The sequence below is a fragment of the Neofelis nebulosa genome, chromosome 1, assembly GCF_028018385.1.
Source record: "Neofelis nebulosa isolate mNeoNeb1 chromosome 1, mNeoNeb1.pri, whole genome shotgun sequence".
Lineage (NCBI taxonomy): Eukaryota > Metazoa > Chordata > Mammalia > Carnivora > Felidae > Neofelis > Neofelis nebulosa.
In genome coordinates this window covers 142,973,532-142,995,845 of record NC_080782.1, presented here as the reverse complement: position 1 = coordinate 142,995,845, position 22,314 = coordinate 142,973,532, and the positions used below count along the sequence as shown (strand labels likewise).

The following is a 22,314-nucleotide window of genomic DNA, read 5'->3' as shown; positions in this document are numbered from 1 at the left end:
CTGGTTTCAGATCAGGTCATGATCTCCCAGATTCATTAGATCGAGCCCCATGTGAGGTTCTGTGATGACAGCAAGGAGCTTGCTTGTCTCTTTCCCTCTCTCTCTGCTTCTCCCCCACTGACATTTAAAAATAAATAAATAAAAAGTATGAAAATCTTGCAGCCTTGGTGGCTCCACTTCAACTAGTGACTACACCTACTCTACCAACAAAATCATAAGGCTTCTTCAGCAAACAAAGAGCCAGGTCAAGTGCTGGCTGAGCTCAGGAGCCAGATGGACTGGAGCAGAGACTGAATTCTGTTACCTAATTATTACTCCTTTCTCCTCATCATTTATCTTTAAATTTACTGAATTATAAATAACCTACAGTGTTATACTGGCTTCAGGACTACAACATAATGATTCGACAATTCTACACATTACTAAGGGCTCACCATGAGAAGTGTAGTCATATCTGTCACCGTGCAATGTTATTAAAATGTTATTGACTATATATTTCAATATATGCTGCACTTTTCAACTCTATGACTTATTTATTTTATAACTGCAAGTCTGCACCTCTTAATCCCCTTCACCTATTTCACCACCACCCACCCCTCACCTCCCCTCTGGCAACCACCAGTTTATTTTCCGTATTTAAGAGTCTGGGGGGTTTTTTGTTTGTCTCTTTGTCCATTTGGGTTTTTTTAGATTCCACATATAAGTGAAATCAGATGATATTTGTGTTTTTCTGTCTGATTTATTTCACCCTCTAGGTCCATGCATGTAGTTGCAAATGACAAGATCTCTCTTTTTTTGGCGGAGAAATATTCCATTTTACATATGTACAAAAAAATATCACGTTATAATATTACAAATAATACACACACACACACACACACACACACACATATATGTATACACACATAACATATCCTTTATCTATCTATTTATAGATAGAACCTTGGGTTGTTTCCATATATTGGCTATTAAAAATAAAGCTGCAAAACACACAGGGGTGCATGTATCTTTTCAAATTAGTGTTTTCATTTCCTTTGGGTAAACACCCAGTAATGGAATTAATGGATCATATGGTAGTTCTATTTTCAACTTTTTGAGGAACCTCCATCCTGTTTTCTACAGTGCTTTACCAATTTACATTGCCACCAGCATGCACAAGAGTCCCCTTTTCTCGACATCCTCATCAATAATTGTTATTTCTTGAATTTTTGATTCTAGCTATTCTGTTGGGTGTAAAGTGATATCTCATTGTGGTTTTTGATTCATATTTCCCCGATGATGGGTGATGTTGATCATCTTGTCATGTGTCTGTTGGCCAACTGTATGTCTTCTGTGGAAAAATGTGTTTAGGTTCTCTGCCCATTTTTAATCCAATTATTTATTTTTTTGGTGTTGTACCTTCTCGTTATTTAAAAGCTAACAATATCACCAACTCTAGAATGCTGTTATGAGAAATAAATAAAATATTGCATGTAAAATACCTAGGCCAGATAGGTAACCTTCATGTGGTCAGTGCTCAAAAAATGTGTGCTAGGGGCACCTGGGTAGCTCAGTCTGTTAAGCATCTGACTCTTGATTTTGGCTCAGGTCATGATCTCACAGTCCTGTGGAGCCTGCTTAATATTCTCTTTCCCTCTGCCCCTCTACCCTGCTCATGCACACATATGGGCACTAAATAAATACATACATACATACATACATACATACTAAATATACTGGTATGGTATATTATAATTGTTATAATTTTTTACTTTTGGGGGAAGAAAGCACTGGAGAAAGAAAAATTTCTGCCTCAGGGCCTGTGTCACTCTGTGTGCATGCCCTTGCCACTGTTTCCCTCCCTCAGACAAATTAAAAAATACTGCATATTTTGACATTATTCCATTATTCTTAGGACCAATGACTTGCAAGTGGTTTCTAAGTCTTATCCTCAGACCCATGGCCTTATCTATAGAAGATGTAAAAGTATAATTAAGATGCCTAGCATCTTTACTAGAATGAGGCCTTAACTCTTCCCAGTCAAGATTTTTACCACCATATCACCAACCAGTTTGCATTTTTTTAACAAAATAGAATATAAATTATTACAGCTAAAAGCCACCTAATGAAGTTGAACTTGTGACAATCATCTAAATATAAAAATACTCCAGGGGCACCTGGGTGGCTCAGTCAGTTAAACGTCCAACTTCGGCTCAGGTCATGATTTCACAGCTGGTGTGTGCGAGCCCCACGTCGGGCTCTATGCTGACAACCTGGAGCCTGGAGCCTGGACCCTGCTTCGGATTCTGTCTCCCTTTCTCTCTGTCCCTCTGCCACTTGCACTCTGTCTCTCTCTCCCTCTTAAATATAAATAAACATTTAAAAAATTAAAAAATAAAAAATACTCCAGTGCTTGGTTTGTTGGTTCCTAGTACATTCAGCACAATTTTTCTTAACCTCCCTAACTGCTTACCTAGTCCTTCCGAGAGCAACCACCGCTAATCTCTACAGGTTTGCCTCTTTCCACTCCCTCCTTTCCACCAAGCTGTCCAAATACACTATTCTCTATACACTGTACTCCTGTACATCCTGTTCCCTCAAGAGGAACACACTCTTAATATGTATCCAGCAATAACAAATTAGTTTGGGATCTTTGAAAGAATATCCCATTCATGTTTCAGAGAACTTGTATTTCCAACTAGCAAGATTCTGCTGTGAAGTTAAAATGAGTTTGTACTTTCTGAATAAAACCAATTTTTGGAACTCCAAGACTATGACAATTACAGTAATACGTTTAGAGAAATGAATACTGCTTAAAGTAAATGGCCAAATAATTGTGACTTGCTGATCACTCAAATCTAAGAATGCATTTTGGTTTTAAGAACTATTATAAGCATAAATGTAGGTAAGTTCATCCAGGAAACTAGTATAACCCTAACAGCTTAATGAAATAAAATATAATGAGCCATCAATTAGCTTATATTCTACTGATAACACCTAAATATTCTCCAGACTTCTAGAATGATAATCTAACCAATTAAAATTAGTTGAACAGGGCACTGGGTGGCTCAGTCAGTTAATTGTCTGACTTTGGCTCAAGTCGTGATCTCGCAGTTTGTGAGTTCAAGCACCGCATCAGAGTCTGTGCTGACAGGTCAGATCCTGGAGCCTGCTTCGGATTCTGTGTCTCCCTCTCTCTCTGCCCCTCCCCCTCCTGTGCTCATGTTCTGTCTCTCTGTCCCTCTCAAAACAACAAACATTTTAAAAAATGTAAAAAAATAATAATAATAAAATTAGTTAAACCAATTAAAATAAAATGCATACTGTGCCAAAGGGGAGAAGAACTTTTAAAAGGTACAAAATTTCAGTAGGAGAAGCAAAGTGCACAAATGTTGGAATGAATCATAATCCTAAAATATTAACTAAATGTAACTGGAAATAAACTAAAATCAAAGTCATTCTTATTTTCTAAAAAGCAGATTACGTTAGGGTGTAGGGATGGATGAAAAGGCAGAGCAAAGAAAATTTTAGGACAGTAAAAATACTCTATAGTATATTATAATAGTGGATACATATTATTATGAACTTCTCCAAAATCAAAATATGTACAACTCCAAGAGTGGACCCCAATGTAAAACTATGCACATTGAATTATGATGATGTTCATCCATTTTAACAAATGTACTGCTCTGGCAGGGGACGCTGCTAATGAGGGAAGATACCAGGGTGGAGGCAGAAGATAAGTCTCTACTCCTTCCACTCAATTTTGTTGTGAATCTAAGACTTCCCTAAAAAATAAAATCTATTAAGTGGAGGAGGGAGTGGACTGGAAAAACTATAAATCGTTGCTAAATGTAGGAGACTAATTTTCTTTAAAAAAAAAAAAACTATAGCATTTATAATCAGCAGTTCTAAATAGAGCAAAAACTAGATGATAAAGCTAGCATGATAATTTAGCCTTGGGTTTATATTTGTAATACTTGTCTTTTAGCATCCTAGTGACCCCTTTGTAGCACTGTTAAGTGTTATCTCCTAACACCTTTAGGGAGCTTGTTTAAATCAATTGTATTCGTACACCCCTTCCATTCAAACATGCAGTCCCTTCTAGACACAAATTATTCATCCTCCTCAAAAGTCTATATTGAATGTCTTACTCTCAACAGTACATTTAGGAGATATAAACAGATCCCTACACTCAAGATCCCTTCCTCTGGGGTCTTACAACCCAATCTTGGGAAAAGCCCAAAATGTCCACCATAAGATACTCCAAGCAATCAAGTAGTAAAGACATGAAATCAGTCTGGCCTTCTGTTCTTCTTCTTTGAATTCTTTTCTCTTCCCTGGATTCTTCTCATCTTTCATATTTTAGTATAAATGCTATTTCCTCAGAAGTATTTCCCGATACCATCCTATTTTATGTCACAGCATCCCATTCCTTTGTTTCATTGTTTGTTTGCTTTTGCTTTTCTGTTCCATGATTACATATTTGGTTGCTGGTTTGTTATCTGTGTCCAATAACAGACTGAACAACCCATGAGGGCACAGAATGCACCATATTACCAAGAATCTGCAAAGCATTCCATCAACACTGGTTAAATGAATGCATAGGTCTGGAGTTCAGGACAAAGGTCTGAGCTAGAAGTATTTGGGTATCGATCTTACCATGAAAACTGGTTAAGATCACCTGCGGAAAATGTGCGGGGTTATAAGATAAGAGAATCTAGAATCAAGAGCTGAGGAAGCCCAACATTTAGATTTTTAGAACAGGCAAAGACGACGAGGGCAGACAAAGCAGATAAACCACAGGGAAACCAAAGAAATAGTGTTTCAAGAAGTCGGCATTCAACTCCAGAATGCCACCAAGAGATCTAGTATAAAAGTGAAGAGAAAAAGATACAGTGGATTTCATTTGAGGGAGATTACTGGTGACTTTAACGAGAGCCTTGTCAGGGCTGTGCAGGACGTGATGACAAACTGCTGAGCTATTCATTCCCAGGTGAGGAAGCAGAGGCACTATCTAACCGTTAAGATTGTGGAAGGCAACAGAAAGACAGGTGATAGATGGAGACCTTCAGTAACCAAGCGAAAAGATCCTGAACACCCACAAGTTAAAGAGAATCGTGTATCTGAACAGCATGAAACGCAAACAAGCAGGGAAAGCAATCCTGAAGGACACCACCACAATGAGGTATCACTGAAACAACTGGGCATACTGTGAGCATTCAGGGCTAGTTATCGTTACCTGTTTAATAAATTGTCTCTTCATTAGCCTGTAAGTGCCCCAATCAGGGCAGAGACCATGTCTGTGTTCTCCGTGCCTGAATTCCCCAGATCTAGCACAGTGCCTGGCACACAACAGGTGCTCAATAAATGAATTCAGAATTCAGAAAAAACAATCTTAACTATTCTCCTAGCCACCTTGACTGTCTCCTCTAATTACTTTTGCTTTTTTTACTGTGAGATGACTATGTCACTCGAGCAGGAAAGTGTTCATTAATGTAAGCATTACTGTCATTACCTCTTACTTCCCCTATCATACTCTTGTTTGTCACCAGCAGAACTCTCATTCCATGACACGTTCAGTGTCTTGCAGGAAGTAAGGCTAAACGCTCATGAACCTGAGTAAACGGCTTCTTACTACAAGGCAATTTCACAGAGTGATTCCAAGGTCACCAGCGGACACACGCGCGAAGATGCCAGAGGCAGCGCTCCCCTGGGTGGAGCCTGAGTAGCCGCCTTCCCGGCAGGGGGCGCTGCAGCCTCCCCCGAAAGCCGCCGCCGGCCACGGTCCCCCCCCCCCCCCCCCCCCCCCAGCTCTGCGGTCACCTGCAGCGGCTGCACTCGGGCCTCCGCTCGGCGGGCTCCACCGGCAGCTCCCACAGCGCGTCCGCACAGGCGTCGTCCGCCTCCGCGCCCAGAAAAGCCGCCGCGGGCGCTGTGTTGCCCTCCGGCCCCTCCTCGTCGTCCGGCGTCTGAGACGTCGAGGGCCCACGCGGCCACGCGACGGGGTCCCCGGGTGTTGGCGCCTGTTTCTGCGGCTCCATGGCAGGCGCTCAGATCCGGTTGTCACATTGAGTTCTCGCTGCCGCCGGGGGGCGCCACACTCTGGAGAAACCGCCTCGCGCCGCACGGCGTCACGCACGCAGGCCACGTACGGGGGGCGGGTCTCTGAAGCCCAGGCACAAGGTCCCGCCCCTCAGAGAAATCGGGCCGAACCTATTGGTCAGTGCTCAGTGAGCTCTTAGACCAGGAAGGGGAGTGTGGGTTGTCTTAGGAAGCAGGTGGGAATTAGGTACGCCTCTCCAGGAAAAAGGAAATCCCTCCGCAAACACCTAAGACTGCAAACCCATAATCACCCCTTTAAAAGTGAAAATTAAATAGAATTCTGCATTTCCCACCTTAGGATGGCAGTTTGGGAATTAAACTAGTTGAGTGCACACCACACTTGATACACACTGGATGTACTTGATAGCGAAAGGCCAAAAAAGGAGAGGTTGTGCCGACTGACGGTTGGTTTCTCCGCTGGTCCGTTTCATCCAAATTCTTGCTCTAGAAGGGCAGGGCTCTGTGTCCTGTACATCTTGGTATTCCTCCTCGGCATCAAGCATACTATTTTGCACTAGACACCAAATGTTCAATGAGGCTTTTAAGTTATCTGGGGCCCCTAAAATAGGAAACAGAGGGCTGAGATTTTCTGGATGAGGGGGGAAAAAACCATAGAATGATAACTACCTTGCCCAAGTTATTTACAGCTTCTGAATAACAGCAATGTAGCCTGCAGTTTGTTAAAAGCAAAAATGAAGTCCACCATAGAATGAAAGCAGAAGTACTACTTGCCCAAAATGGGTGCTGATTTATTAAAATTTTATGTGACTTCTACCAGTATTCAACGTTTAAACAAAAAATTAGGGGCACCTGAGTGGCTCAGTCAGTTAAGCGTGGGACTTTGGCTCAGGTCATGATCTCACAGTTAGTGGGTTCCGGCCTGCCTCCGGCTCTGTGTCACAGCTCAGAGCCTGGAGCCTGCTTCAGATTCTGTGTCTGCCTCTCTCTCTGCCCCTTTCCCGCTTGCACTGTCTCTGTGTCTCTGTTTCTGTCTCTCTGTCTCTCTGTCTCTCTGTCTCAAAAACTAAACATTAAAAAAAAAATTAAAAATTAAACTTAGTTTTCATCAGTTCTTCAAGTTTTGCAATCACAATTATTTGATTCTAGAGCTATGAAGGAATTAAATATAAAACAAAGTAGATTTACCACTAACAGTAATAGAGGAGTATTGTGTATTTCTTAGGGTGTTTATTTCAGTATGAGGTTTTCAGTCATCTTAAAACCAAGCTGATGAATGGAATACAGGGCTATTATTTTTAATTATTCTGCATTCTTTCCCCCTGGAAACAGTACCTCTCATCTCTTTTTGGAGTACTCTAAGAAAGAGAAAAAAGCTGACAGACTCACCCGGTGATGGATGTAGGAAGGGAGAAAGAACTGACACTTAATGCCATCCGAAATTGTGAGATAATGAAAACCCAGAGACTGTAGAAAGAGAGGTGAATCAGAAAATAATGAAATATTGGCTGCAGATTTAGGTTGGAAAACCAATTCTTTAACTGCCAAAACTAAATTCTTGTGTGACAACCTTTAGACAACTTTTCTCTGGTTTCAAGATGTGAAATGTTCTCTTAAGTCATTTAAAATTCCTCCCAGCTGTGAGATGTGTGAGGGCAAATCAGTCCTGACAAGCCTACTTATATTTGGCTTTCCCTTTAACCCAATCAGATGTCTGGCTTTACCTTTCAAAGTAACCAAAATCCAGTCATTTACCTCTTGTATTACTTCTGCCCTGGTTCAAGCCCCCATCATCTCTTGCTTAGAATATTGTCATAGGTACATAAATGGTCTCTTGCTCCACCCTTGCTTCTCTATAAATCTGTTCTCCCAGAGGTTAACCAGAATCAAAGAAAACTCCCATGCAGCAGGGATGCAGCCACAGTTAGGAGAAAAGAGTCATTCAGCCCTCTGGAAAGCAAGAAATTCGCCCAATATTCAAGTTCGTTAACCCTGGCCTTGAGAAGCCCAAGGATATGTATCACCTACCCAGCAGCTGCTACTTTATGTGAGGTTGCCCTCCTGGAATAGACTCATGTCAGAATGAAGACCATCAGTGACCCAATATCTGGGAAATGGCTAGACACCAAGAAGGAGCGTGAAAGTTCCTTTAAGCAACACTATCAATTTATGAGTGCAGGAATGTTGCAAGATAATCTATTAAAATGCTAATTTGTTTTGTTTATCTCCCAAATCCTAGTAGGTAACCTGTCTTCTTCTTTGCCTCAGGAGAGTGTGAATGGTAAAAACTGATTAGAGACATCACAATATCAGGCCACTGTGTGGGTGTATGTCTGTGTGCATGTATGTGTATGTGTGTGTTAGGGTGCCGATGGGTAAGTGCCCTTGGGTAAAAGCAAAAACTCCTATGGGAAAGATTTGTCCTAACTGGGAGTGGGACAGAAAGCAACCAAAGTCACATCCCCACTCCCACCATGTTCCCCAGAGATGATTTAACATCCAAATAGGACAAATGAGGGAATGATTTCATGTGCCTCTATAGAGGGGATGAACCAATTCCAGCCTTGTAAAGATCCTAATACTACCACCAGAATCCATGGGACCAGATAGTCAAAGACAATGGCATCTGACTGTGGCAAATGATGACAGACAGTTCCAGGAGCCTCCCTGAGGTTTCAACACCTGGTTAGATCCTTGAGACCCTGAATGTCACTGGTAAGGAAAATGTCCTCAATAATGTCTGGGATTGAACACCCTGTCAGCTCAGCAGAATGAAGATTCAAAATTGGATAAACTTTGATTTAAATGAAATAAAGATACAACATTTCCTGCTGTATTCACTTTCTATCGATGCTGTAAGAAAATTATCACAAATTTTGTGGCTTAAAACAACACACATGTATTATCTTATACTTGTGTGTTAGAAATCTGCCATAGATGTCATAGAGCTAAAATCTAAGTGGTGGCAGGCTGCATTCCTTTGGAAGCCCTAAAGAAGAATCCCTTTCTTTGCTCATCATTCAGGTTCTTGGCAGAATTCAGTTCCTTGTGGTTGTCATTTTCTTCCTGGCTATCAGCTGAGGGCTATTCCCAGCTTCTAGAGGTCACTGATGTCCTTTGACTTGTAGAAGCAAACTGTTAACTTTACTAAATCTCTTAGGGTTCTTTTTGGCCCTAGAATGAAATTGACATAAAACAGATTAACAGGAGAAAAGTGTAAGGGTTAAATTGTAGTGTAGGGCTAACCTGTAGCCTTAGGAAATAACAGATTAAGAGATAACAGCCTTGTTTTATCAATCAAGGGAACAAAAGTTCAAGGAAAATCAACTGGATTAGTGTTTGATTGGATTGGGGCAAGAGCATGTCTGAACTGTTTCCATCCCCATCTGGGAACTGTTTCTTTGCTCTGTTCCCAGGTGATGATAAGACGATGTGGTCGGCTATAAAAACTCTGTACCCCGGCTGTTCGGGACCGCACTCTGGTCAAGAGTGTCAGTCCCAATCGGTTGGCCTTGCCTCTCATTGCAATAAATTTTGTGTGACTGTCACTGGTGCCCATAGCATTCTGTTTCAGGAGTCGTGTGGATGCAACAGAAAGCACACAGATTTATTTAATGGAAGTTTTTCATGACCTGGGAGCCTTCATAAGGGATGAGGATCCAAAGAAGTTCTGAAACCAATTTGCTTTTATGTTAGGTTGAACAAAGAGGGGCAATGGTGGAAAACTGACTCAACTATGTGGGCAGACTAAGGCAAGATCAGAATTATTTTAACAAGATCTGTTTGTACAGAATTCTCTTGATCTAAACTTCCTGCCCTTGATGATTAGAATGTGTTTACTTTCTGGTGTAGAAAGGACATAGTTCACATCATCTTTAAAGAAAGAAAAGTCAGTGTTTTTCTCGTATTTGCTGTCTTTCAAGTGCCTTTCACTCAAAATAGTCAATATGCCAAAGTTCAATATGTTTTGGGGTGGCATGTACTGAATTTCTAAGACTGTAATGGCATGTTGTCGCTGTTCTAATTCAAATCTCTCCAGCTCTTTCTTCCGTAGCGTTAAAAAGAAAACCACAGGCCCAAATGGTGTCACTGAAGCCAGGTCAACCAAACTGGGGTGTAATACCTAACAGTATTACATTGCTGTTATAGCCTCCCCCAGAAATGTAGTCCTACCTGGTCAGTCAGGAATTTTCTGATCTGCACCAATGACGTAACCTGTCCACCCATCCACATAAAAGAACCCATTTGTCCCCAAATGAAGATGACGTCCCCTGAAATAATCCTTTTTTCTGTTTATGATTTCCTGATCCTGCCGTTAAGAACCTTTCCTTCTCTGCAGCCCTTTAGAGTTCCACTCGACTTGCTACATGGGGTGCTGAGTGATCCATGAATCAATCAATAAAGACAATTATATCTTCAAATTTACTCAGTACATTTTTGTTATTTAACAGACGCAGCAGCAGACTTGGAGTCTGAGGTGAACTTTGGACGGCATTCAGGGAAACAAGAGACAGGCATGATGCCTGTGAACCTTTGAGTTCACTGTCTTTCTTGCTATTTCTAAGGGCCCTTGGTAAGTCCCTCTTGGTCCCTCTTGACTGGAGTTTCACTCTGTGTTTGAGCTCCTGGTTGGTTTTCCAGTGCAGCATCCGTTACTGGGTCAGCTTAGGCTAACAGGAGGCTATCCTAGAACACCAGTCCTGACCGCCTGGTTCAGCCTGCAGTTCCACATTGGAATCCCTTCCCCAGTTCCAATCGACTGTCCCGATTTACTGGGGTTTGCTGGTTTACCCCTCTCCCCATTTCCAGTCAGTAGTGTCCATTAGTGGAGTCTGCTGGTATAGTCCTTGCTGGAAATTGCTAGTGGTGGGCTCTGTGCCTTCTCTCAGACAGTCCCCAGTAAGTTCTAAGCCCCAGCCCTTGTTTCTGTCCTCAGATTCCAGGGTGGGAAGGGCCGGTAGCAGCTACACCTCTCTGTTGGTATGGAAAGCAGTCCACATTCTTGAGGTCTGCTGGTTCAATGCTTTCCCCAGTCCCTAGTTCTTTGGTTATGTCACCAGCTAGACCCCAAGACCTGACCTTTACTGCCCACCTGCTCGTACTCACCCACCTTTGCCCCACATTCTTCCTTAAGCTCTTCTTTCCAGCTTATCCCTTAACTCAGGCATATGGAAAGCAAAACAGTCCCTCCAGCAATAGTGACTGCCCTGACAGGACTTGCAGCAGGCCCAGACGACCCTGACCAATCTGAGATTGACCCCCTGACTCCCACCTGCACAGATGGACTGTGGAGTGACCTCTAGAATAACCTATGACTGGGGTGCTAGGGTGGCTCAGTCGGTTGAGCATCTGACTTTGGCTCAGGTCATGATCTCACAGTTTATGAGTTCAAGCCCCACTTTGGGATTTGACTGGAACCTGCTTCATATCCTGTGTCTCCCTCTCTCTCTGCTCCTCCCCTGCTCTCTCTCTCTCTCTCTCTCAAAAATACATAAATATTTTTTAAGAAATGTTAAATGGCCTATCACTACCTTTCCCTCATTATAATACTAAAATCTCCATCCAAGAAGGAACACAAACCTCATTTATACAACATACAATGTGTGTATAGGCATGTTTTCTTAAATTTTTTTTAAGTTTATTTATTTTGAGAGAGACAGAGTCAGCACAAGTGGGGGAGGGGCAGAGAGAGAGAAGGAGACAGAATCCCAAGCAGGCTCTGCACTGTTGGCTTAGAACCTGATGTGGGGCTCAAACTCACAAAATCGTGAGATCAATGACCTGAGCCAAAACCAAGAGCCAGACACTTAACCGACTGAGCCACCCCAGCACCCCAATAGGCATGTTTTCTTAAGGTGCATGCATGACCTTATGCCACGTTCACACAGGATGACAAGGCTTCCTTATCTAAATATTCATCCTAACCCCAAATAAAAGGAAACCATCCAACCTTGCTCTGAGAGTCATGGCTTTGGAAGCCATTCCCTGTGATCTCCTTATTTGCTGCTCATAAAGTTTTCTTTGTGCCACAACTCAACCTGACACACTTTGTGACTCACGAAGGAGAAAATTCACGTTGGTTCCTTGGTTCAGTTACAGTTACTGCTGGCATCCACAGCTCCATTTCCTTTGTACTATTGGTTTCTGTTAATGTGCACATGAGATAAAGGCTTAGCCAACAGAAAAATAATAAATAATAGTAGAATGGGATCCTTAAAATCAAAAGAATTGAGCCCTCCACCTTCTGGCACACCTGCTTATTTTATATCTAAGAACTATGGTCCCAGGAGCTATAAAAAATCTACAAGCTCATTTTGTGTCCTAAAGACTTTGGCTTGGTAACCATCCAAAAAAGGCTAGACAGATGTGTGAGCTGCACCCTATTTGCAGCTAGCTATGGCTGAAAAGAAATACGTGTTAACTCCATTGGCACCTAGGATCCTACCAAATGGCTGTGAGCCCTCAGAGGAATTATAGCCTAGAAATACAACGGCCTTTATGGGGAATGTTCCAATTAGGTATGATAATTTAAGAAGTACACTTGGGCACCTGGGTGACTCAGTTGCTAAGCGTCTGACTTCAGCACAGGTCATGATCTCAAGGTTCGTGAGTTCAAGTCCCACAGTGGGTGAGCTCCAGCCCTGCTTTGGGTGAGCTCATGCCCCATTTTGGGTGAGCATGAGCCCTGCTTCTCTCTCCCTCTCCCTTTCTCTCTCTCTGTTTCTGCCCCTTACGGGACTCTCTCTCGCACTCGCTGCCCCTCACTCACTTGCACCATTTCTCAAAAAAAAAAAAAAAAAAGTGCGCTTGAAAACAAGGGTTCCCAAATTAAACAGAATAGGATACCTCTTTTAAATGACAAGAAGAAGCCTCCAAAAGGTTTCACAGTTCCAAAACAGTGTCATTGAAAGATTCATTGCAAAAGGCTAATGAAAAATTGAAGATGTATGAGGTACCTAAACCAAGATTCTAAGACTGGCTAACTCCTAGTGCTCCCCTCTTTCCTCCTTTAAGTACTCATTCTACTAATCCTCTGTCTGAATTGTTTTTCTACTCTGAAAAGACTACACAACCACAGGGTGCCTTGGTGACTCAGTTGGTTGAGCATCCAACTTTGGCTCAGGGCATGATTTCGTGTTTCACGAGTGAGTTCAAGCCCGGCATCAGGCTCTATGCTGACAGCTTAGAGCCCGGAGCCTGCTTCTGATTCTGTGTCTCCCTTTCTCTCTTTCTGCCCTTCCCCCACTAGTGCTCTGTCTCTCTGTCTCTCTCTCTCTCTCTTTCTCTCTCAAAAATAAATAAAAACATTAAAACAAAAAAGACTACACAACCATAAACAAAAGCCTACCGAGTTAATGACCTTGTAGATACCCTCATATCTACCTTCAAAGGAGGGCTCCCATATGGACCCCTCCCAGAGTTTACGAGACTGAGGGATTTTCTGGTAAACTGCTATGTTGCTCCTTTAAACAGCTGAAGGGAAACTCTGGTAGATTCCAGAGTCTATTGACAGGATCCTGGAAAATCTGGCAGAAGGCAGCAAAGGGTGAAAACTCATACCAGAGCCAGTTCCTCTGATTGTCTGTCTGTAGTCCAGTCAAAAGAGGAAAATAAAATTTCAAGTTGTCTCTTCCTGTCCAAATCCAGACCCATCGGTTATTGATCTTTTTTCTCCCAGGGATAGCTATTGTCTTATTTTACATAAATGGGCTTGGCTTTTTGCCTGCTTGGGACATGTCAGTTATTGGTTCTTTCTTTCAGCTATCTATGGAATTGACTCTGGATCTTGGGAAAATAGTATCCTTTGCATCCACTTTGGGGACCCCTCTTACATGCGAGGGGAGTTATTCAGTACTGCCAGAAATATTTAAAATTAGAACTTTGTACCCAGAGAGAAGGCAGAAAATTGAAGATAATGTACTTGGATAGATGGACCAACTTACAACCCAACTTTCTGAGGAATTGAGAATAACTGTCTTTGTCTTACAAATCTTTAGCAAAGCAAAAGTCAGCTCTGGAGGCAATTCAAAATTAACCTATTCCTTTTTCCAGCTGCAAAAATTCTGTTATCTCCAAAGTCTTCCAAATTATTGGCCTTAGGAAAGCCAATCATTCTTGGAGGGATTTGCCTTCTTCCACTGTCCCTTGAAGTTATTAATCTTATCATGCCTTTGAAATGTAAACACAGTCCACAACTACCTGAAACGGAAAAAAGAGGTGAGAGAGGCCTTTAAGTAAGAACTACTAAGGAGCACCTGGGTGGCTCAGTTGGTTAAGCATCCAAACTCTTGATTTCAGCGCAAGTCATGACCTCATGGTTCAAGACCTAGTGCTCTGAGTCCGCTCAATGTGGAAACTGCTTGGGATTCTCTCTCTGCCTTTCTCTCTGCCTCTCCCCCTCTTGCTCTCAAAATAAATAAATAATCTTAAAAAAAAAAAAAATAAGAACTAATGAGGAACCATAAGGCAAGCTGAGGGCAAAGCACAAGCTAGCACACCCCACTCCCCAAGGTGGGATATGGGTAATATTCCTCAGGAGCTCTTGGCTGCCCAAGAACAAAGGAAAGGGGGCACCTGGGTGGCTCAGTCGGTTAAGCGTCAGACTTCAGCTCAGGTCATGATCTCAACATTGTGGGTTGGAGCCCCTCATCAGGCTCTGTGCTGATAGCTCAGAGCCTGGAGTCTGCTTTGGATTTTGTGTCTCCCTCACTCTCTGCCCCTCCCCCGCTAGTGCTCGCGCGCGCGCGCTCTCTCTCTCTCTCTCTCTCTAAAATAAACATTAAAAAAAAATTTTTTTAATAGAACAAAGGAAAGGAGAGAAAAGAGATGGTTAAATTGTTAAGAGTCTTCATCAGTTTACAAGTATCTTAGTATAGTTACCAAAAAAAGGGCAGTCTTATCCATAGCCTAAAGTTCAGGAACTGCTCCCTACTGTTTTAACATTAATGCTTTGCTAGAGGGAAAAACAACCTTAGCTTGACAATAGCTAAGCCTTCAGTAATCTGTAAATCTTCTTTAGCATATGAAAATCCCTTTAAGAAACTTCCTCTTGACTTTACCTCCCCAACTCCATGTTATATAACCAGTCACCCTTCACAACCTCAGTGCAGCTCTTTCTGCCCACGGGTCTTATCCCCACACTTTAATAAAAAACACCTTTCTGCACCAAAGACATCTTCAAGAATTCTTTCTTGGCCATCCCCTCCAAACCCCACCATCACCCCAAAACCCCATCAGAACTACCAAACACACTTTTGTGGCCAAACTGTAGCACAACGTCCTTAAGATTAATTCCAGGGAAAAACACAAATCTCCAAAATCTTCTCCACAAATATTAAACAGAAAAAGGTTTAGACATCTAGACTAAACAATTTTAACTTATTCCATCTACCAGAAAAACTAATTTAAATTCAATTTCTTTTATATCCAGTGAGTTTTGTACCTATCTCATTCAAGACTTTAAATTTAAAACCACAGCTATAAGTTCTGTTTGTCTCTGTATGTTCATGTGTGTCTATACATGTGTAGTAGTGTAACTTACCACAAAGAAAACTTTATTTGCAGCAAATAAGGAGACCAAGGGGAATGGCTTCCAAAGCCATGACTCCTGGCACAAGAGTGGATGGGTTCCTTTTATTTGGGATTAGGATGAATATTTAGATAGGGAAGCCTTATCATCCTATGTAGGGGCGGGTATAAGGTCACACATGTGCCTTAAGGAAACTTGCCTATACACACATTGTATGTTGTGTATATGAGTCTTGTGTTCCTCCTCAGGTGGAGATTTTAATATTATAATGAGGGAAAGGTAGTGATAGGTCATTCTAGAGATGAGTCCATTGTCCATCTGTGCAGATGGCTGTCAGGGGTTAAGCTCAAACTGGTCTGGGTGGTCTGGGCCGGCTGGAGGTCTTGTCAGGGCAGTCACTATTGCTGGAGGGGTGGTTTTTCTTTCCATATGCCTGAGTTAAGGGATAAGCTGGAAAGAAGAGCTTAAGGAAGAATGTGGGGCAGAGGTGGGTGAGTATGTGCAGGTGGGCACTAAAGGTCAGGTCTTGAGGTCTAACTGGTGACAGTAGATGTGTGAAATTTTTTACCTCTGGATGGTATTACCAAAATTCATTTGTAAAAGAGCTCTGTGTAACTGGTTTAAACAAGTGACTGTATACTTAGTATTCATAAAAATTATCAGAAATAGAATAGACATCAACCCAAATGAGTTTCAGATTCAAGTGATCTGGGAAAATATTCCATATGAAGTCTAGATTAGGTTGGTAGTTTACTTAAAACAGACGTGTCTTTAAAGTTATCAGCGTTAAATATAAAGCAAATAAAAGGCTTAAAGGATCTGTCAACCAAACAAATATTAATTTGGGATAATGGTTGATTTTATCTGACGTTTAATAAAATTTCTATAGGTAATCTAAAAGTGATTGTTAAGAACAAGTGAATTACATAAATGTAAGCAAGATCAAAGTTTATAAATGAAATTTTCAGCAATATTTATGTCGACTTAAATACTTTTCCCCAAATCTTTTTGGTAACTTAAAACCTTGGAGTTTGGCTAAGTTAAATTAAATGATGGATCATTGTCATTATATTCACCTGGATCTAGGTTTCCCTGTTCCTGCATGTTGAGCTAAAAGACACAACCAAACCAAAGAATAGGAAAAGTAATGGGTTTTATCAGCTGCAAGAAAAGGAGAACTCCAGGGATATTTCCCAAAGTAGTGTCTCCTGGAACAACAAAACTAGGGAGCTTTTAAGCTAAGGGTACATAAACATTCATGAATGGGCTTGAGCAATGGGGGAAATGGGCATGAAATTGGGGCAAAGGTCATCTTAAGGTGACAGAGTCCAGGTCTTAATGGATGGAAGTCACCTTTACTTGGTCCAGCATCTGGGTACTCCAAGGGGTTTAAATCTTGTAAAGATCACTCAAGAATGTGCTTCATGGAGATCTTTACTTTTAAACCAACAGTGAGAGTATTACCCCTGATTTATCGTCCCTGATATGATTTAGGCTATCTCCTGGCCTACTAATAGCTGTTTGTTCTTACATTTGTTGTTGTTGTTGTTCCCTTAAAATTATTTAGACTGCTGAGGTCCATTCTACAATTGCCACATATCCCAGGAAGTTCTGCAAGAAATGTGCTTTGGGCCAATAGAGCTGGTCAGGCACAGATCACAAGGTATAGGGGAGACTAAAATGACTTTTCTTATGTCCAGAAAGCTGTGTCGTATCTTCCCCCCCCCGCCCCAGGGAACCCTAACTCTTTCTGCTTACAATTAACATTTCTCGATCATTTCCAAATAAGATAAAATACTGAAACATTCATTACAAAGCATAGGTTTATCTATTTTTGGCTTATTATTAGAGAAACTAAAAGATATTTGGTTGTGTTTGGGATGAGGTTTTGGACTGATGGTGGGGTTCAGAGCTAACAGCCAAGAAAGAGTTCTTGAAGATGTCTTTGGTGCAAAAAAGGTGATTTTATTAAAGCACGGGGACAGGACCCTTGGGCAGAAAGAGCTGCACTGGGGTTGTGAAAAGTCACTAGTTATGTACTATGGAGTTGGGGAGGTAAAGTCAAGAGGAAGTTTCTTAAAGAGATTTTCATATGCTAAAGAAGACTCACAGATTACTAGAGGCCCAGCTATTGTCAAGCTAAGGTTGTTGTTTTTCCTGTAGCAAAGCATTAATATTAAGACAGTAGGGAGGAGTTCCTGGACTTTAGGCTATTGATAAGATTGGCCTTTTCTTGTAATATCACTAAGGTATTTGTACACTGTTATCAGCTTAAGCATTTGTTTTCTGTCCTTTCCTTTGTTCTTGGGCAGCCAGAGTGCCTGAGGAATGTCACACATATCCCCCCAGGGGTGGGGGGGTGGGGTATGCTGGCTTGTGCCTTATGCTCTCTCATCATTAGTGCTTCATTATTAGAAAAGTGGAAAAGGCATATGCTCTAGAAATTATGGAATACATTCATACATTTGCAAATCTATAGAATGTTGGTATAACAGTTCAAAATTGCTTATAACTTAGTTTTCAGAAGAAACTAAAGTTTCTGAGGGATTAAAAAATTTCTAAAGTGTGATTAAAGCTATTAAGGTTTGCAGAGAAGAAATCTTTGGAAAGAAACTTTAATACGTGAGTTTATAGGTAAGAAGAGGTGGAGGTTTGAATGATACATATGGTAATGGATCAGAATTGGAGACATCAGTTTATTTATTATTATTTTTTTCATGTTTATTTTTACTTTTGAGACAATGTGAGAGACAGAGTGCAAGCATCGGAGGGGCAGACAGAGGGAGACACAGAATCTGAAGCAGGCTCCAGGCTCTGAGGTGTCAGCCCAGAGCCCAACGCAGGGCTTCAACTCACAAACCTTGAGATCATGACCTGAGCTGCAGTCAGATGCTTAACCAACTGAGCCACTCAGGCCCCCCATGGAGATGTCAGTTTAAATTCATGTTTAGCTTAAGATGGATACAGATGATAGATAGAAATATGTATAGACATGTAATGCTCTGTCAGCTGACAGGGTTCAAGAGCCATAGCATCCCCACAGCAATAAACACACCTACACCCACATCTTGCTTTCTAATGTTATTCTAATAAAAGAAACCAGGGATCCTTGGAGAAATGGACAATTCTAGGACTGAAACAGGAAATATACAAATGAACCTAGAGCATTTTATAGCGCCAGAAAGGAAGGAAGTGATAAAAATAAAAATAATGTTATTTTTAAAAAATGTTTATTTAATTATTTTGGGAAGGAGAGAATGTGTGAGCACAGAAAAGGGCAGAGAGAGAGGAGAGAGAGAATCCCAAGCAGGCTTTGTGCTGACAACGTGGGGCTGGGTCTCACTAACTGAACTGTGAGATCGTGACCCGAGCCTAAATAGTCAGACGCTTAACTGACTGAGCCACCCTGGTGCCCCCCAAAACTAATTTTAAAACATACAGAATAATTGGGATATGTAAAAGGTGATGAGGGAGCATAAGGCAGGCTGAGGGGGAAGTACAAGCTAGCACACGCCCGTCCCCAGGTGAAATATGTTTGATATTCCTTGGCCGCTGCGGGCTACTCAAAAACAGAAAGGGACAAAAAACAAAAGGTGAAACTGATTAAGAGTGTCCGCCATTGTACAAGAAAAAGGCAATCCCATCAGTAGCCTAAAGTCCAGGAACTCCCTACTGTCTTAATGTTAATGCCTTGCTAGAGGGAAAAACAACCTTAGCTTGACAATAGCTAGGCCTCCAGTAACCTTGCGTCTTCGCACAGTAACCTTGCGTCTTCGGCACAGAGAATATCTCTTTGGAAGCTTCCCTTTTGACTTCACTTCCCCCCAGCCCCATAGCTATATATAAGGAGCCACTCGTCAAAACCCCAGCTCTTTCTGCCCAGAGGTTCTGTCCCCACGCTTTAATAAAATCACCTTTTTGCACCAAAGACGTCTTCAAGAATTGTCTCTTGCTTGTCAGCTCCGAACCCCACAAACCCCATCAAAGGGACACAGGAACCAACTGAAAGAGAACCTACTGGCCAAAACCAGAACACTTTGAGCCACAAAATAAATAACCCGATATACAAATAAAAATCTGTGAGTTCATACAGATATACAGAAGTAGCCAAGTAAAAAAAGTAAAATGGGGGAGAAGAAAAATCCCCCATGCAGAAAAATCCCAAATGGTATATGTAGTTATATAATAATTTGTATAGACATAACTCACCCACTGTTTAAGTGTAGTCTGTGCAGAGTGACTTTCTGAAAAAGAATACAATACGGAAAGGGAATGCGGGGAGAGTTACTTTTCAGTGAAGAAATCTGGCCATTGTTACCTCAGTGAAATGATCAAGGTCAACATGAACACTCATTAGTCACCATGAGAGACCGAAGTGAGGAACATGGCAACTGTTCTTTGAGCTCTCCCTTCCAAAAACCGTAACTCTGGTCTACCTGAGAAACACAGCAAATGAATTTCAGTTGAGGAATTTGCTGTAAAGTACCTGACCAGTATTTCTTAAAGCTGTCAAGGTGATTAACATGAGCAACTCAGGCAACAACAGATGTTGGCCAGGATGTGGAAAAAGAGGTTCTTTTGCATTGTTGGTGGGAATGCAAACTGGTGCAGCCCACTCTGGAAAACAATATGGAGGTTACTCAAAAAATTAAAAACAGAACTACTCTACGACCCAGAAATTGCACTACTAGGGATTTACCCAAGGGATACAGGTGTGCTGTTTTGAAGGGGCACATGCACCCCAATGTTTATAGCAGCACCGACAATAGCTAAAGTATGGAAAGAGCCCAAATGTCCAGCAACGGATGAATGGATGAAGAAGATGTGGTACATAGATATAATGGAGTATTACTCGGCAATCAAAAAGAATGAAATCTTGCCATTTGCAACTATGTAGATGGAACTGGAGGTATTATGCTAAGTGAAATTAGTCAGTCAGAGAAAGACAAATGTCATATGGCTTCACTCATGAGGACTTTAAGACACAGAACAGATGAACATAAGGAAAGGGAAACAAAAATAATATAAAAACAAGGAGGGGGACAAAACATAAGAGACTCTTAAATATGGAGAACAAACAGAGGGTTACCAGAGGGGTGGTGGGAGGGGGGATGGGCTAAATGGGTAAGGGGCACTAAGGAATCTACTCCTGAAATCATTGTTGCACTATAGGCTAACTAACTTGGATGTAAACTTTAAAAAAAAATAAAGAGAAAAATAAAGGGGAAAAAAACTGTCAAAGTGTTTCAAAACAAAACAAAATCAAAAGAGCTGAGAAACTCACAGCTGAGACAAAAGACACCTGATTACAAATAGAGTATGATACCCTGGATGGGACACTGGAACAGAAAAAGGACATTGAATAACAACAAAGGAAATCAGAATGAAATGTAGACTCTAGTTATACATAATGCATTAATATTGGCTTATGAATTGTAATGAATATACCATAATAATGTAAGATGTTAATAACGGGAAACTGGGTGCTGGACATAGAGGAACTTTCTGTACCAGCTTTAAATTTTTCTATAAATCAAAAACCTTTGTGAAAAATAAAGTTGTTGTTTTTTTTTTAAAGACAATTGTAAGCAGTCAAAACATAAGCTACAAAAAGTTCCCTTTCATAACAGAAACATAAAACACTTGGGACTAACCCTAATCAGAAGCGAGCAAGTCCGATGTGATGAAAAGAAGTAAAACTTCACTGAATGATATAAAAGATTTGATAACTAAAGATGTATAGCACCTTTGTAGAAAAACCAAATATGATAAACAGGTTGTTTCTTCCCAAACTGTATGTTAGTACAAACTTAAATGGGGTTTATTCACTGCTGGTTAAAATGTAAAATGGTGGGGCGCCTGGGTGGCTCAGTCAGTTCAATGTCCGACTCCTGCTTTCGGCTCGAGTCTTGATCTCATGGTTCATGAAATTGAGCCCCAGGTCCAGCTCTGTGCTTACGGAGAAGAGCCTGCTGGGGATTCTCTCTCTCCCTTTCTCTCTGCCCCTCCCCTGCTCACGCTCTCTTTCTTCCTCTCTCTCTCTCTCAAAATAAACATTTTTTTTAACGTAAGATGTAGTTTCACAGCAGTTTCTTAAAAGTTAAATATATACCTGCCTTTTTACTTCCCCCTAAAAGAAATGAAAACATATGTTCACACAAAAATGTGGATTTTACTGGTCACTGTAGCTTTATTCATAATACTCAAAAACTGAGTTGGGAAAAACATGAATATCCATCAATAAACCACTGAATCAACAAAACATGGTATACCCATACTAACAGAAGTGTACAAAACAACAACAGAATAAAAGTATGAACTTCTGATACATGCAACAATGTCTTTGAATCTAAAAGTCATCATGCTAAGTATGATTCTACATACATAAAATTCTAGAAAATTTTATGACAAAGTGACAAAAAACACATAGGTGTTTGCATGGGGCCAAGGGCAGAAGGGTTGTATAAAAAAGTAGCCCAGGGGCACCTGGGTGGCTCAGTCAGTTAAGTGTCTTACTTTGGCTCAGGACATGATCTCACCGTTTGTGGGTTTGAGCCCCGTGTCAGGCTCTGGGCTGATAGCTCAGAGCCTGGAAACTCCTTTAGATTCTGTGTCTCCCCTCGGTCTGCCCCTCCCCCACTCACGCTCTGTCTCTCAAAAATAAATAAATGTTAAAAAAAAAATTTTTTTTTAAAAGACAGTAACTCAAGGATACTTTTAGGAGTGACGGAAATATCCCACGT

The 22,314-nt window shown here is 41.3% G+C and overlaps 1 protein-coding gene across 5 annotated transcripts in view; it reads right to left on the bottom strand.

The window, feature by feature from the left end:
* The window catches only part of DTWD2 (DTW domain containing 2), a 266,159-nt gene extending 259,503 nt beyond the window's left edge, over positions 1–6,656 (bottom strand). For 3 of the 5 annotated variants that reach the window (XR_009264263.1, XR_009264264.1, XR_009264267.1), the window contains exon 1: positions 5,806–6,652. Coding sequence is in view for 2 of the 5 variants with exons in the window: in XM_058738411.1 (XP_058594394.1) it covers positions 5,806–6,023 (218 nt within the window). In the remaining 3 variants the exon portion in view is untranslated. Of the gene's footprint in view, positions 1–5,805 lie in introns of all 5 variants that reach the window. The other 2 variants (XM_058738411.1, XM_058738403.1) reach the window with 2 other exon arrangements.
* Positions 6,657–22,314: the final 15,658 nt, after the last annotated feature.